The sequence below is a fragment of the Drosophila ficusphila genome, unplaced genomic scaffold (genome assembly GCF_018152265.1).
Source record: "Drosophila ficusphila isolate 14025-0441.05 unplaced genomic scaffold, ASM1815226v1 contig_412, whole genome shotgun sequence".
In the NCBI taxonomy this organism is placed as follows: domain Eukaryota; kingdom Metazoa; phylum Arthropoda; class Insecta; order Diptera; family Drosophilidae; genus Drosophila; species Drosophila ficusphila.
Genome location: NW_025064326.1, coordinates 3,189,992 through 3,207,433, shown reverse-complemented (window position 1 = coordinate 3,207,433; position 17,442 = coordinate 3,189,992). Strand labels below are relative to the sequence as shown.

The 17,442-nt window shown below is 41.6% G+C and overlaps 1 protein-coding gene across 1 annotated transcript; it reads right to left on the bottom strand.

Moving 5' to 3' along the window:
* Positions 1-3,152: 3,152 nt before the first annotated feature.
* LOC108092415 (trypsin iota) lies at positions 3,153-3,860 on the bottom strand. Its single transcript, XM_017191982.2, has one exon. The coding sequence runs from the start codon at positions 3,858-3,860 to the stop codon at positions 3,153-3,155; it is 708 nt and encodes a 235-aa protein (XP_017047471.1).
* Between the last annotated feature and the right edge of the window lie 13,582 nt (positions 3,861-17,442).

Sequence of the window (17,442 nt, the reverse complement as noted above, 5' to 3'; positions counted from 1 at the left end):
TCTTTTTGAACACGCGTTCATTTTTTCGTTTTTTGGCGACAATTCTACGTCACACATCATTAATTTTAAATTCCTGTCATAAATATCCGCGTGGGCGGGGATGAGCAGCGGGTGGCGACGGGTCACAAAGGTGACAAGGTGAAATTATGGTAACAGCCAGCGTTCTCCCCCCGCGACCCTCTAAACTCCCCCTGTTGGCCTGCTTTTTGATTGACTGTTTGTCACTTGGGCATGGAAATTAAAATGGAATTTTTTACGCTCGCACTTTTGGCAGCACAGTGAGCTGGGAGAAATGATGGTGATAAATTGATGGAGATAAAAATATTTATGGTTCACTTTCCATTCTATGTATTCATTGCTGCTCGCCAGGTTCGTCAGGTTGATTTAATTTTGGCAACGCGAGTGCATTTAGTGTTTGTCTGATCACTAAAAATGTTCTTTAAAATCTGTTCGCTTGAAATTTTTATGTTAGATATGGTAAGCTCTTAACCCTTTGAAAGTACGTTACCTTTTCAACTTGTTCTGTACAAATCCCTGCGAAACCAGATTACTGGCGAATTGTCCCTTAAGCTGATTCGCAACATACGAGTATTAAAGTTTCCGGATTTGCCATTTGTGTGGCAGAAGCGATAACTTTGGGCCACCCGTAACCGTTACCGTTAACCCAATAAACCACTTTTAGGGGCGACTCTTGCTGTTGGCTTCAGTTTCACACCGTCAACAAGTGACAAGCACACCATCGCAAATATCCAAAGCACACTCACACACGCAAGCACACTCACACACGCAAGCACACACACTCGCAAACACCCGCGTACGTGTTGCTGGCATCACGTCAAAGTTGGTTGGCATCATGCCACAGAAATTCCAGCTGGATGCAACAAAAGCGAGTCAACAAAAACGGAGGAACACTCGGGACAACGCTACTGAAAAAATCGCGACACATACACAGGATAAACCCGGAAAACCGGAAAGAAAAAGAAGTAATCATAAGGGCGACCCCAAAAAAGTGGACTATGAATTTTTATGGCGAATTTTCGGTGCTTTTTAATTTCAGTAAGCAAATGAATGGCGAGGGGGGACGGAAGGGGTCCCCTGATGTCCTGATGTACGTGATGTTCCCTGCCATCCCTGAGGTTCTGTTTGTTTTTTCTAGGGTGACATCAAAAATTAATTTAAAAATGCCTAGAATTTAATTATTTAAAGCGCAATTTAAAAGGTTTTTGAGAATAAATTAAAATTAGAACAAGACATATAGAAAAGTGAAATTTTAAACATGGCGAAGTATAGATAATGTAGAAAAACTGGTTAGGCTTTAAGTAATTTTCCTGTTAAGCGTATATTTCAACTTTTAAGGGTGAATGCCAAAAACTCATTTTCACAGCTTCCGCTGCAGCCACACAAGACCCTTTGTGCCGTTTTACACCTTGTCGAATGGTTAAATGCATTCAGCTGTCAAAAAGCCGCAGACAAAAGTTCAATTTAATTACCACAAAAGAAAATGGGGCAACAAAAGGTGTGGAATTTTCAAGGGTTGCCCAAACTTCGGATCGCAAAGTCTGGCAATGAATCCTTCCAACTGCCAATGAGTTTTACAATGTAATTAAGCAGACACAAACGTTAATTTTTTTTTGGTTTCTTTATTCCTTTGCTGGGGGTAAATGAGGTCAGGGGGCGTGGCAGGAGGCTGTGGAGGAACCGAAAGTCGAAGGGCCAAGGAAGTTCCTCCTCCATTTCCGCTCTCTTTTACTCCCTGTGTGAAAGCTTTCTTCGTTATGCATTGTAATTTGCGTGTAATTTTCAAGGCGTTGGGAAAAACGTGGAAATGCTTCTGCAACAACAGCGGCAATAATAATTGCAAGTGCAACAACAGCAAAACCAACAGCAACACCTGCAACAACAGCAGCTGCTTTAAGGCAAAAGTCTCATTTATTTTAATGTTTCGACGCTGACGACGTGCAAATGTCTGCCAGTTTTCCAGCAGGTTTTTCCCTTCAGTTTTCAGTTCTCCAGCGAGCCAGCGAATTTTCCATGTTCAAATTGCTCGCAGATGCAGCGGCAATTGTTTGCTGGTGTGCGTGCAAGTGTGCGTGTGTGTGTGTTTGTGTGTGTGTGTGAGGACTGGCTCGCTTGTGTGTGTGTTGTAATTATTAAGCTGACAATGCAGATGCTGCTTTCCCGCTGATTCGGGCAGGGTTGCATTACCGATCCAGATATAAAAAAAAAATATAAAAAGCGGGTAGTGATCTGAAAATATAACTTGGCTTTATTGTAAAAATGTAAACATGTATTAATAATTATACAAGAGAGTATAGAAGAGTAGTAACTACCCTGAATAAATTAATTTTCACTTTTATCTGTAGAATAAACTTTATACGATTCACCTTTAATTTAATTCATCTGGAAATACTTTAAATCAGATTGGAAAAAAATCATGGTAAAAAATAAGTTTGGCTTCCGGACAGATATTTAAGCATTTAATGCCCGTTTCTGATCACTACTTCGTCCCTGGCTTTATTGGCTCTGTCATCCTGTGTGGGTCAAACCCCCTCACGGCTCTCATGGCTCTCGTGGCTCATGACAACGGTCATAACAATGCCAATTTTAATGGTCATTACTATAAGGCCCATAACCATAAAAAATGCACAGCCATCCAGCGACAGCAGAACAAAAACGAGAACAGCGGCGAGTACAGCGCGAGGAATCATGAGCATTTATTGGGCTTATGGGCCGTATTAATAATATTCATCTGTGCCGCACTCCCCAGATCATAGAATAAAATGCAAATGAATTAAATTTCAATTTCGCAATACAAGCAGCAACAACAAAAAAATATGTGTGCACGGGTGTATATAGTATTTTATGGGTAGACGAAAACAATTTGCAAATATAAATGTTTGTGTAGTTTTTTCAGGGATTTCTTATGGACGCTCCCATAGCTGGGAGATCCTTTTTTATACCCTTGCAGAGGGTATTATAATTTGATGTAGAAGTTTGCAACGCAGTAGAGGAGCCATCTCAGACCCCATAAAGTAATTATATTCATTTACGTATGTCGAGGACTCATATGAGCTACCTTTCTGTATTCTGTATTTTTCAAAAGAAAAATATTTTTATTATAATATTTTATTTAGCAACCGATATTATTCGTTTTAAAATCCTCGAAGAAGACCAACAGTGGCATCGATCCAAGGACGAATTAAAGCAATATCCACGTATCGGCTGGGTGTATTCGCCAAGCTACAGGTGTTGTTCCAAGAACCGATGCCAACCAGATCGTTGTTGTGAACCAAAGGACAGCCGGCGAATCCTTGACAGGCCGCCGGAATCAATCCCCAGGGAGCAGCACAGATCTCGTCCTCAGAGCACTTCTTTTTATCTTGGACAAAAAGGTTTATCCGCAATAATACCTCCGATGAGGGCATGAATGTGGTGAGTTGTCCCCAACCGGAAACCGAAACTTTGGCTCCGGTTGCTGGTGCCCTGTTGGCCAACTCAATGGTGTTGATACTGCCGCCCAGCTGGAGGTTCGAGTCCAGCTGGAGAACAGCCACATTATACTGGCGTTCATCCGAAAGCGGCAACCTTACTGTCTTGACTTTCACCTCGGTGCCACCCAAATTTTTGAAGGCGGAACCCACTCGCACCGAAATGTTATTGATGTAGACCCCATTCACACACTCGATTATGGTCAGGACGATATCCTCCTTGTAAATCACTCCGCCGCAGCGGTACTCGTCGTCTACTTTGATCATCGCCTGCCAGGGAACGTCTCCGATTCTTACGGGCAAAACATCCAGAAGGTCTTGGGATTGGATTGCGGAAAGCGAAACAACGAGCAGAAAGCTTTTGAACAGCATTTTGAAATTTATTCCGTTGTTGAAGATCACTGGCTGAGATGTGGGTGCTTCTAAAGCCAGCTACTTAAAGGCAAAATTTTCAGGTTGACTTTAATTTTATAGCAGGTAAGCAGACTGAATATCAATTGTTTTTTGTTTTGTCACGTTTTGTTTAAGTACTCTATTTTATTCGTAGTCAGGTGGGATCATTAAATTATTTCAAAGTGAATATATAAGCACATCTCGTGAAGCTGTGAATTTCGCAACCATTAATAACGCTTTTGTTTTGCCACTTCTTGGGAACCTCTTACAGTAATTACGATTATCAAGCATACGCAGTGGTGACCATGGCAGATAAATTATTCTCAAAAGTGGCCAGCAAAGTTTATCTTATGGGCGACAGACAACAGTTGCCATTTGGTTGTTGATTTTTATGAAAGAATTATGACCCGGCCTTGGGGGGTGAAAAGCCAAACTAAATGGCTTCCTGCGGCTGCAGTTTTCCGCTTTCCCGCTTTTCACCAGCCCAACCAAACCTGCTGGGCAAGACGTATAAATATATATATTGTGCAAATTGTAATTTAAAACATTCTGGAGCGAAGCCAAGTAATAATTTGTGCTGCATTTGTGCATCTCGTCCTGGCAACGGATTTCGCATTTTGAATTGTGAAACGGCGCAATTGATGCGCTCCACTGAACTGAGCCCGGGTCTTATCCTTCGAAGGAGCTCAGCTGGGTGCTGGTTGCTGGAAGCTGGATGCTGGATGCTGGAAGGAGCCTCCGCCATTGTTATCGTATCCTTTCTCGCGCTCTCCTCCATTTTCCGGGGGGCCGGCATATCAATGCGACTGCTTGAGAATAGCATTTTATTGCTTCAAACAACATGGAAAGTCAAGTGTTGCAGTCGCGCGAAATTGTTCTTCCCCCTCCTAAATAATTCGTTTTTCCTATTTTTTCGTATTTACTTCGCATCCGCCTCTGGGTATTTGGCTCGTTTGGCGGAATCGGTTCGGCGCAATAAATTCTATTAAAATGCAATTTGAAGGCTCCGTGATTTTAATTAATGCCATGGAGCAGCCATCGGGTTAATGCAGACTGGCGGCATTATCCTTGGCGCTCCGTTATCCTGGCAATAGTTTCCTTTTTTCGGGCCCTTCCAACTGGAGATTTATGCAATCTCCTGCTGTTGTTTGCTCGCTGGATGTTCGAAGTATTTATGGTCTGCCCGGCGGGTCTTTAGCTAATTGGGTTGTCAATTTAATCGGAAGTTGTTGGGGCTTATCTTCGGGGATTTCCCTTTCTTCCGGCCGCAAGATTGGCCGCCTCTACTGTGTAAATACTCGGCAGCCCACACGATAAACCGCAGCCAAAAGAAATTGCAATTTAATTAATGCCCGGCGAGAGAGGAGATTAAAATAGTTGAAATGTCATTAGCACCGAGTCTCAAAGTGCTGAGGGAGTTGAGGGGTCAGAGTTGAGGGGTCGGGCTCTGGGCCAAAAGGCATCGAGGGGTCAACGTGTTGACCACACAATTGTGTGGTCACGTGATGACTTTTTGGCGCTGCTCTTGTGGTCATAATTTCAGCCACGGGGAAAAAAGCCAAACGCTGGAGCAAAGAAACCATAGCAAATTCGCTGACTCCGGGGATTGTCTCCGGCTTTATTTCGCTTTCTCCCTTTAAGTTGCGCCGGAGTTCGTGTTAAAAATTCATTAGGAGTTTTAATTAAAATTCTCTCTGTGGCCCACAAAGGCGCTTTCCACACTTAACGTTCGGACGGCTCACAAAAGAAGTTTGCGGCTGAAGCTGAAAAGCGAAAAATGAGCATAGGAACATTTCCTACTTTTTGTTTTTTTGGCCAGGCATTGCCCTTGTTGGCTCATAATTTTTACTGGTGAAAACCAACGCGGGGACAGCCTCCATATGGAACCGTCGGCACTTTACATGCATGACTACGTGTGCTTTTAATATCCTGTACACAGACGCGCCTCAAAACTTCCGCTTGCAAATAAATAAAATATAATAAACAAGCCAGCCAAATGTTGCTTGTTTTGTAATAAAAATGAATTTAAATTACCTGAACATGTACTTAAATATGTTTCATTTACAATTTCAATTAGCGGTGAGCTTGCTAATTGAATTTCGCTTGAAATGAATCAATTTGGTTAAATATTTGTTATCCTGGGTAATTATAAGCTGTCCCAATTTTGACATTCCGTATTAAGTTTCTTTAGTTTCTGCAAACAAAGTAGTTGCTTTGTGCTTGAACATGCGAAATTATCTGTCAAATAAACGCAATTTGCATAATGTTAGCTGTCAATTTTGTAATTACAGCAGAGATTATATTTAATTTTGAAAGCTGGAGCCTTCCCCATCATCGCTCAATGTCATCAATAATTTTGGTGCAACACAACTATGTGGCACTAATAATATGCGACATTTCGCGGTATTTGAAAATTTCCAACTTTGTAATGGAATTCTCGCAGGGAATTTCCAGGGCCACGCGCCATTTGACACATTATTGTGACATCCTGGCCTCAATTCCAGTTAGCGTCCCGTCGACAATGCGATGCCGCTCGTAAAATCATAATTAGTTTTGCATAATTTGCCCATTGGCGAACGGGGAGTGAATTTTGGACCTGTGTTCCCTTCGTCGTACGATATTCAATTACAAACATTGCCAAATGCTGCAAACATTTCGAGTGTCTGGCTGAAATTAATTTGTTTGTGTAACTGGGCAAACTAACACTAGTCGTGCTCCCTCGGAGGTGGAGGTGTGCAAACAAATTGCGTACGTGTACGGACGGCGAGGTCCTTTGGTCCTTTGGTAATTGTAATGCGAGCAAATAAACGAGCGAGTGCCGCACGAATATTCATGCAACAATGGGGCATACACACAACTACACACTCACACATAAGCACGAAGGACATTCGAGCACACACACACACTCGCACATCGGTGCAAATGGAGATGGAGTGAAAGGCAAATGCCGACAGGACAAATGCTTGATGTGGGTGCCTTGTTATTGTCATCCCCTCGAACAGCACAAATTTTTAATTTCAATTTTTTCCCCTTCAGGCCGAAACACGTTGTGTTACAAATTTGAATTTATGTCCTGCCAGCACCTGCGATATCCTGCTGGTCAGCTCCATTCGGCCAGAATTTTCCGCTTCGTTTTCATTTTCCTTCCGATCGCATAAAGTTTTGCTCACACATTAGCTACATATGACACCTTTAAGTGTTTACCTGCTCGGGGATCGAGATCCCAGTCTGGGGAATCCCTGATTGGATTCGGGAGGGGGTGTTGCAGGACTCGTTGCCGGAATTGAATTCAAAAAGTTATGAATAGTTAATATCTGCGAGAAGAAGGAGAGTTTTATGGGAAAGCGAAGGATAGCACTTGGGAAAAGGACAACGTTGCAGTTGGGTGAAAATTTTTGGTGGAACATTTAAAATATTTAATACAGAAAATAACTGAAATGAGAAAAGGTGGAATATTATAAAATATTTAAATTCCCTCCTTGTAAATAGCAAATATTTATTACCTGTTCAATTGTTTTCTACTATTCCTTTGTTTTCAAAACTCAAATATCAAGGGCATTTAATCCCAAGCAAAACAATGGCGTTGCTTTCTGCATATCGCCTGTCAAATCGACCATCCAGATTTTAGGCCAACTGTGCCCAAGGCTGTTTTAGTGACCAGACTTTACAAACCATGACCCCGATCTATCCAATCCATTGTTTCGACAGCGACTGAATTATTAATCAACAAAAGGACCGCCGCCGAACAATGCCAATGGAACCTAACACTCTCCCGCTGTCGATGCTAGGGATCGGGTGTATATATCCCCCTTAGCCTGACTGCTGTCGATGCATTCCACATTTACCAGCGTCCTTTTCATTTGAGCAGTTTTTGTTAATTACTGCTGACTTGGAAGGGGAAGATGGAGCAAAACACTTTGTTGGCACGTCCGTAAAGTGTCTGTTTCAATTTTTTGGGAGGACGAGTAATGCAGAGGGCAAAATCACAAGAAGTTGAATTTAAGCCACAAATTATAATAATATACTAACCTAGAAGGGAAGATCTTTTGTGTTACCTCATGAGAAAGGCTTATTGTATTAAAGGGATTTCAATTTATATATTTTATTCCCAACTTTTTTTCCGTGTAAAATTCCTTTGGTTGCAGCTCCTGTCAATCGAGGTTGCAGTTGCCAAAACCTCGATTTCATTTCGGTTTCGCTTTTGTTTTCCTTTTCGGCTTCGGTGTGGCATCTCTGACCTATAAATCATCTAATGGCCGGGACAGGTTGGGTTCAGTGGGGTTTTTCGGATGGACACCGGGCTGGAGATGGGGATTTACCCTCTACAGCTACCCCCCTCTCCACCCCACACATGTGTCAATATTTGTGCGAAATGCGGCCGCAGTCTCATCGACACAAACACTCTCCATCATCCACACTTGGTTTCGGATTTTGTGGCTTCTAGTTTGTTGCTCGCCGAGTTGCAGCAGATACAGAAGCTTTTAGTTGTTTAAATTTAAGTTCACCCCCCCAAAAAAAAAGGGATAAAAAATCACAGCGAAAACAAAGCAAGAGGTCAGCAGTCGCATTGAATATTTTAACTATTTTCAGCTGGCAGTCGATTTAATTTCCGTTTGTATTTTCATAGCCCGATTGCGAAGTTCACAGTTTACATTTGTGAGCAGATGGACATCTGTTTTGCACTTCATTTGTTATGGAATTGAATTTCTTGAGGTTTTCCATAGCAGCTCCTTCTGCTTTTCGTTCTCCTCTTTTTTTCTACTTCTACTTCTCTTTTTTTCCCTTTGTGCGTGGTGCACAACGTGGCGTATGGGCAACTTATTTGCCATCTGTCGTGGCTGAGTTGAGAAATGAAATGAAATCAAATGCAGTCGACTGAGAAATTGGGAGGAAGAGTTTGCCAAGAACTTATTTTTGCTGTGCTTCTTGTACAAACTTTCAAATTGAGCATCCTTTGAGTGGTGTAAAGTATGCGAAGGGTTGTGTGAAACATTTAGTAAGGGTGGCATTGGATTGTTCAGAGTGTCGTTAAAAAATTTACCAAAATAAATATTTTCTTAATTTTGCAAACATTCCTTCCATTTGGCAAATTGCAATACATTGCATTCAATTTGCCAAATAACTCTATTTTTTCTAAACCGTAACGGAGACAACAATTAAAACGCAAATCTGGAATTGTTTAAACTTAAAGCCCGGTGACCACAATCCAGGCCGATGGCAGGGAAAAAAAGCCCTGTAGAGACAAACCGCAGAAGGCCGAGTGGAAAAATCTAAGAGCATTTCAGCCGCAAGCCGCCGCAGGTCCCAAAATAGTCATAAATTTCGAGCGTTTTTAACAAGGAGCAGACGGCAAATGGGAAATGTAAAGGGCAAGCGCAAAAAGTATGCGAAAAACAAAGGAAGTATCTGGAGAGCAAGTGGAACAGCGCCCAAGGAGTTTGCTTTAATTTACTTTTTTTTTTATTTCAGATTTCCCGTTTCCTACTTGTCGTCTTAATGACACTTTAAAAATGCCCACACAAAGTGTAAATCATCTGTGAGCGCAAATTGCTGCCAGAAATGTAAATAGTTAATGGCCATTGAAGGGCCATAAATGACCAGCGCGAAAGTTGACGCAAATATATTGTTTTTAATATGGCGGCAATGGCAGCGGCAACGGCAGCTTGCAGCGGAAATGGTGGGAAAACGAAGGACCCTCGTCCTGCATTTCATATTGCTAAAGCGCGAACATTAAGTGGCAGTGTTGCATGGTGATGTCGTCCTTTTGGCCAAAAGAGCGGCGCTGCGGAACAGGAAGGAAGTTAATGCAGGGCATTTGCCTTTGGGTGCGTGGGTGTGTGTGAATGTGAGTGTGTGTGTGTGTGTGTGTATGCACAGCAACATTAAAACAGGAAAGGAATATATAATTCCATGGTGAATATCGAATGGGAAATGCTCTGGGTTCTGAAAGGTTCTACTCCTACTTGACTTCATAAAATTACAAAACATATTGATTTAAAATTCCACTTAATTCTGATTTAATTTTCTACCCCAGTATTGAATTTTATTTTGATGGTTACACAAGCGTTAAATGACTTTCCCAATTGAATATCTTCTCTTCCAAGAAGGCAACAGTTCTAGAAATTTACCTCTGATTTCCTGACCCTTTAAAAAGGCAATGTTATTCTGGGCCATTATTTTTCAGCGAGGGTAACAAACCGCTGGCCATCATCGCCAGCATCCGGACCACGCACGTAGTCACGACCAGGAAACCCATACACTCCAAAACCAAACAGAAGCGGGAGGAAAACTCGGGAAATAGGGGAGGGGGAGGGGGAAAAGTCAGGGGAAGTGGGTGTTTGGGTTTTTGGGGCAAAACAGCACTGGCATTAAGCACGTCGGCAACATAAATATTTTAATTTTGCTAAAAATTTGTGCTGAAAAGTCGCTTTTTTGCATTAGGAAGTGCGAGGCAGGGACTCTCCCGTCAGACACACACACAAACGTACACCCATACAAAAACACAAACACCCACTCACACTAACGCAGCGTAAACTAAACAAAATGGCGTCGACGAAAGGATGCGCTACGTAACTGAGATGCTCGCCGTTGTTTGCCTTGTTTTTCCAGTGCTCCGTTATAATGATAAGCGCTGTTAGTGTTTTGCTTTAATAGGCAAAATTATGTGGCCGCACAAATACACCCACAGTGGAACACCCGCACACACACATACACAGAGACAAAAGGCTTTGACTCAAACACGGCTCAAAGGCATAAATTATTGCGGTTAACTGGCTTGGCTGGTTCCTGCGAACGGAGCTCGGAAAGTGTTGTCAGAACCCGTTGACTTGGTTAGCAACGACAAAATGTAGTATAACTCCGCAGTTTATGCTGCATTTTTGCACAGTTTTATGCTTGATTTTCTTTTTATTCCAACCGCCTGCGAAAGTTGGCCGAGATTTATGCAAAGAGTTTGAGTTTGTTTGGCTTGGCTAACGATTTCTAGGCAATTTCGTTCGAACTTCGATGATTAATGGTGAATTTTTGAATTTAGTTTATTCTTCTAGAGTGTGAACAAATTGAATTTTATGGAATTTATTAAATTTGTAATATGATTTATGGACTTATTTAGTTAAGCTTTAGCCAACAAAAAATAAATAAATTGCCTTTTCTTTGGTTTTATCAAATTACAAGGAAACGTTTTTGTTTGTAATCCCTGAACAAAGATTTTCGCCAAATTAATTTTGCATTTTGCACATAGCTTCCACAATTGAATTTCATTTAGAGAGTGTGAATTCCCGTTGACTTGAGCCATTCATCAACTTAATTAAGTGGCTATTGAATTCCTGAGCAAATAACTTGCGTTCCCGGAGTTATTTCGAATACTCAAAACATAAGCCCAGCTCTCCACTTCCGAAAGTTTATTACGGTTGCTTGCGGTTGATTACATGCATTTTAATTGGTCCCTAATGAAAGATCTTGTAAATATTTGCGCAAATTGCAATTTGCTAAAAATTTGCCTGTTTGAAATTCCGAAATTGCTGTTAATTGAACACTCGAAGTTGGCTTGTTTGCACTTCGTATTTGTTGTGATTGCAGGCTGGCCAACAACAGGCGAATAAGTGTGCAAACATGTGCGGGCCACAAGCAAACACGGACAAATGAATGGTTAAATGTGTCACTAATTACAAAATGGCCGGCAATCAATCAGCGGCGAAAGGAAAAAGTCCTCGCCAAATGGTCGATTGGGGGACACTTAATGGCGTTTAATATTCAGAAAAGGTTCTTAACATGGCCAGCGGCGCTATAATGTACTCAATTAAAATGCGAGCAAGACAAAGTATCCGTTTACCCAGCCACTCTATCTGCGGCAATTTATGTGGCACCAAGGCGTATACTTAATTTGACAAATGGCAAACAAAGCGTGCAAGGGATTGGGGGAAATGGCTTCTCTTCTAGTTGGTTTTTGAAAGTTTTTATTATTCCATTCGCTTGCTAATATTAATAGTTATACATACATCTTTAAGCAATTTAATATGCACGATTAAACAAAAATCATAACAAAAATATATTTAATATTTTCTTGTTTGCTATTATCGATGTATCGCCTCATTTGCCATTAAGCTGTGGCAACTAATATGTTCTATATTCCTGCGCTTGTCATTTGTCATTACGAACCTCATTGTCTGACATTTAAATTACTGATGACTTTAATTATGGAGTGCCGATGAATTATGTTGAGCTCTTAATGGGTCATTTGCCATGCATTCGCATTCACTGGTGTGGAGAACAAAAAGGCCCCAGCACGTCACATACCTCCTGCCGAAAATGAAATGGAATCAATTTTGCAAATCGAAAATCACTGGCAGGCATCGACATGGCATGTCTGTCTGTCTGGATGGCTTGACAAATGTTTGGATTGAATACAAAATATTCGCAGACAAGGAGCCTCAAAAACCAGGGGCTGAGTTGCACTTGAGCTGCATGTCTGGCTAAAAACCTGAAGGATGCAGCACAACATCGACTCCTCGATACTCGATTCTCGATTCTCGTCTGTCAATCTGCTCTTCAAGTCAAGTGTTTGGCTGTCTGTCATTCAATGATTGACGTGTGCGGGGCGTGTCAATAAACCGGCAAGTCAAGTGCCGCAAAATTGTGAAGAACCGACTCAAAAATGTGAGGCAATCTGTGGCGAAAAGACAAGTCAAAGGCATATAATCCTTTAAGCCAAATTAAATTAAAAGTTATTTACTTGGGAAAATCCATGTGAATATTTATTTTTCGTAATTTATTTTTCCATGAATTGATTGAAAATATGAATCTGTTTAATTTCTGAGTAGATTAAGCGTATGAAATGCTGCAGAGTTTTCCCATTTTCGTACTTAATGTTTGCACTTTGCATTCCCTCGGGTTGAAATTGTTAAAAATACATGGCGTATACGTAATGTTGTTTTCGACCTTGTTTATTGTCCGTAGATTTTGACCTCAGGGCTGTTGGCTGCTGCCACATTTGAACGCCACTTTGCAACCCAATGTGCAATGTGCAATAATTTTAAAAGCAAATTATAATTAAGAGAGGCGTCGGAAAAATCCTTCGGGGTGGAGCGAATGCAATTAATTAAAGGCCTCCACTTGCTGATGGATGGCCGGACCACGGCGTACATGTAATTTAAAATTAATTTGCGCTAAATGAACCCCACCCGCCGACGGATTTGACGGTTCATGCCACATGCCACATGCAATCGCTGTGCCACATTGCGTGTGCTGCAGGAACCTTGAAAAGCATTTAAAATTCTTGCCACCTCTCCGCGTTCGTATTTTGACACGAATTTTTAATTGTTCGCATCGAAAGGGGAGTGGGAAATTGGCACATTCGGCGGGCTTTTTGCACTCTGTGGTTTTCTAAATAACTAAATATCTTTGGCCCGCAGCCGCATTTGTTGGGGTTTTGGTTCAAGTGGGTCTCATTGAGCCACTTCTATGGCTGCCGCAATCCCACCTCCAGAGCGTTTGGCCCACATTCTCCGGCTTTTTTAGCCGCATCGGGGGGCAAAGTTTCCAGATATTATCGCTGACCATTGCCCGGTCACTCGGTCTTTGGCCACTTTCCCTTTTCCCGCCACTCCACCCATTCCGCCCACTTCGACGTGGTTCTCCGCAGCATGTTGATTTATATCTATATTTGTATATTTGCTGTCCAAGTGTATCTCGGCCCGGCTCTAAAGTGGGTTATGAGGTTGCCGGCTGGCCATAAATTGAATTATGGCTCACCAAATGGACATGTCGTAAGCGTAAAATATTATCAATAGAGTTGAACATTAACTGCAGAAGTATTGCTTTAAATGTATGTTAATTTATTATTTTAAATGTCTCGCTATATTAAAAAATTCAAATATTCTCGAAAAAAAATGTTAAAGAATTTAAAAAATGTTCTTTTTGTTTTTGTTAAATTTATATTTATTTTCTATATATAGCTATCCCCACAATCTTTACTTTCCAAAACAAAAAGCAAATTCAAGTACATAAATATTTAAATAAATCAATCAGACAAATGAAAGCTCTTGTAAATATTTGTAGTCTGCTTTCGAAGGGCTCACACACACACGCCCACTCAAATTTATACAAAAACAATCAATTGGCAGCTCAAATCGCACACACAGACACACTCGCACACATGCACGCACTTTTGTTTCTCTTTTGAATGGGCTATAAATGCCGGCTAAAGAAGCGCATAAAAAAACCTCGCCAAAATGCTTCAAATGTAAGATAAACAAACCGGCAAAAAGATTCACCAACGCACACAAATGCCCACCCACTCACACAGATTTGCACTCACACTCAACCAACTAGTTTCGAAAGAGAGTTGTTTCAGCTTAACGCAAACTCACCAAATTTCCCAGAGAAAGAGCGAGCTGAAAATTAAGAGAGAAGTATTTGCTAAGGTGGAAAGTACTTCTGTTTTAAAGATTGTGTCGAATAAACTTCAGGTTTTGATTGGATTTTGTTGGTCTTTAAATATTTATCGCACTTTATTTAACGAGTTATGATGACGTTGGTTAAGATTTCATTATTAAGATGTATTTCTTTTGTGAGCATTTATTAAATTTCACCCACAACTTATTGTGAACTCTATCTTCAAAATAATTAAAAATTAAACCTTTCTAAAATTTACTGTAAGGGTCTCATTTTCTAGTTGTATTTGTGCCACTTGTGTGTTGAAGCACGCATCGTTGCAGGGGCAACAAAAAATGTAGCACACTTGCTAGCCGCAAAAATGCTTTACTAAAATGGCTTTATATGTAGGTGCTCTCGACGACAGCCGAAAAACCCAAAAAAAAAAAAAGGAAGAAAAAAGAAAACCAACAAGGAGTACAGGCACACGCAAACAGGGAAAACAAAGCGTAATAAATTGGGTTTTCTTGCTGGCGTGGCTGCTGCACTTAATAATTATAATTTATGCAAGAGTCAACAATTGTGGGCGGCCAAAAACGATGCAAAAGGTAAACTTGGTGCGCAGGGGAAGTGTATAAACTTCGGCGAACAGTAAATTTGCATAGTTTGGTTTCTTAATTGCCTTGAAAATGGGCTTCCGTTAACGAAAAGTTATGATCACAGGAGCCCAGCAATTGATAATAAACATTTTTGTAGGCTACATGAAAGAATGTCAAGTGTAAACAAATAAAATTGGAGGATGAAATGTATATATTTCATGGTTAGAAATTTTTGTATACAAAAAAAAGCCACAGGTTTATTGAGTGCTGTTTTTATTGGTTTCTGACACAAAGATTCATTCGCAGTGAGCGATGAGGTGTCTGTGCAATTATCGTCTAACTGATGGCCGGGCTTTTGGCCTGTTCGCGACGTTAATGCCGTGTTGGTCCTCTTGCAATCGCAGAGTTAGCGGGCTCTCGAATTGATGTGCCCCAATAAATTTTGGGGCTGCGGAGTCAACGAGAGGTGCGTGTCGATGTGAGGGGGTGAAGCACCCCGCCCCCCTGCTTCCACCTTCCACCGGGAAACCCGGCTGTCTGTTGCAGGGCAGGAAAATGGGAGCCGAGACCGCAGCTCCCCGCCCTTTTGCAGCCCGCAAAACCAGTTGACACATGTTGCAGTTAACATGGCAAGTGGATGTGGCATGGCTTGTATCCCGTGTGGAGGAGGCTTCAAATGCCAGTTCAGTGGACTCTGTTTGCGGTGCAAAGTGATTTGCCATTATAGCACCACCCACAATCCCTGTTCCGCTGAAACCACCAGCACCACCACCATCCCCCTTCCCACGGGACCGCTGTCTTTGGCACTTTGATCATTTGCCATTTGCCTGTTTGCGTTTTAATTAACTTACACTGGCTTAATGAACTCGCCGGGCCTTTTGGCCCAAACCCGAACCCGATGGAGAACCAAAGAGGCTGCTTATTAGCTCTTGACACGGTTCCCCGGCCATCGCATTGTGCTCCGTGCTCCGTGCTCCGGATATTCACTGGCCCGTTCGCAGATGTAATTGTCGTTGCGGCCATTCGATCTGATGGCCAACACCTTGCCCATAAGGCTTAGGCCACCTCGTAAGCCGCTTAACCGCTGAGCTCTTGATTTCCAAATGAAGTCGCTTGTCGGGGGATAAGTTGTTACGACTACAGCACATCCACAGGTCGAACATCTTTAATTCCTCGAATTTGAGCAGCAATTACAGTACTTTAACATCTCCGATGCTCAGGCATTTCAGTTTAGTCGAAAGCCCACAAGTAAAGCTGTCTGGTAAGTAAATTTGTGTTAACCCTAAAGGTAAAATAAATTCTAAACATTAAAGTACAAGTAATTCCCTATAAATTAGCAGTGGTAAAAACGGAGTATTAATTACGTACCTATGTATTTATAGTTCTTTATTTATATAATAACTAACACATACATTAAAATGTCATTAGGTTTTCCTTGACCATAATTTCGTACCTAATCTCATTCTTACTATTTACCCAAAAATATCGCAGCTCTACCATTAATAGGACTTTGCAGTTAGAGGAAAATGTATTATAGGAATGCAGGAAAAACATTCATTAATTTCATCAATTGAATTTGCATGTTTCCATCGTCGGAATTAATGGTTTCTCGCTAATTTTCCTAGAATGTTTTCCAATAAAAAGAGGGCTCGAAGGATGTCAATTTTTTCGACAGCTTTTCCTATTTGCACTTCAGCCCTCGGCGGCCTGTCAAACATTTGATTTGGCCTCGGTCTAAGCTCGTCGGAAGGCCGTTGGCCACTTGAGAAGAAGAATGGCTCTCGACAGGAAAGCGTTTGAATTGTACGGTCATTCGAGTGGAATTTAAAGATTAGTGGACTCGAGATGGACTCGCCTAATTGGGCAGCTTGTTAAAGGGCCCTGACTGGCCGTAGCCATTGAACTTGAAGTTGTGCCAACTTTTGCGAAGGGAAACAGCTGCTGGCTGGGAAAACTTTTCGCCCACTTACGCCCGAGTTTTAGCCCCATAAATTTACATATTAGAGCGGGCCAGGAAGCAGCACAAACATAGTTGATCCAATTAACTGACTAAGAATCACTTAGAACGAAAGTTTAGCCCCGCTCTCGACTCCACTTCACATCGCTTTGAGGCATCAAAGTTATCCCTTTAAATGCCTTCTCAATCCAATCCTCAAGTGCTCCACTGCGGAGGGTCCTTCCTGCGAGTCCTGCCACTCACACATGCTCTCAATTTCATTGTCCTGCGGTCGCTCCAAAGGAAGTGCGACTGCGGACTTTTGACGATACAATTTGTATTCATTGCCACTTTAATATTTAGCCATGCGTAAGCCGCTGTCAGTCACTTTATTGCGGAGTGATTTTGTTTCTTTTTTTCTCGCTCCCTCTGGATATTTTCACTCAGTTTTTTCCAGTGATTTTAAGTGCAATAATTTGCATTGCCACTGACACGATATCAGTGCGAAGTGCAGTGTGCTTCCAGCTGGCACTCACCGCCAATTGACGAAACAAACATGCTAGTTGAACATGTCAGAAAAAACGACTGAATTTAAATTGCCAGAGAGCTATTTGAATTAACACTTCCGAAAATGTTCGCAATAATGGCTGCATTT

Bases quoted from the DNA above. Each gene is read 5' to 3' on its own strand.
- LOC108092415 (XM_017191982.2), bottom strand. From the start codon at position 3,860: ATGCTGTTCAAAAGCTTTCTGCTCGTTGTTTCGCTTTCCGCAATCCAA.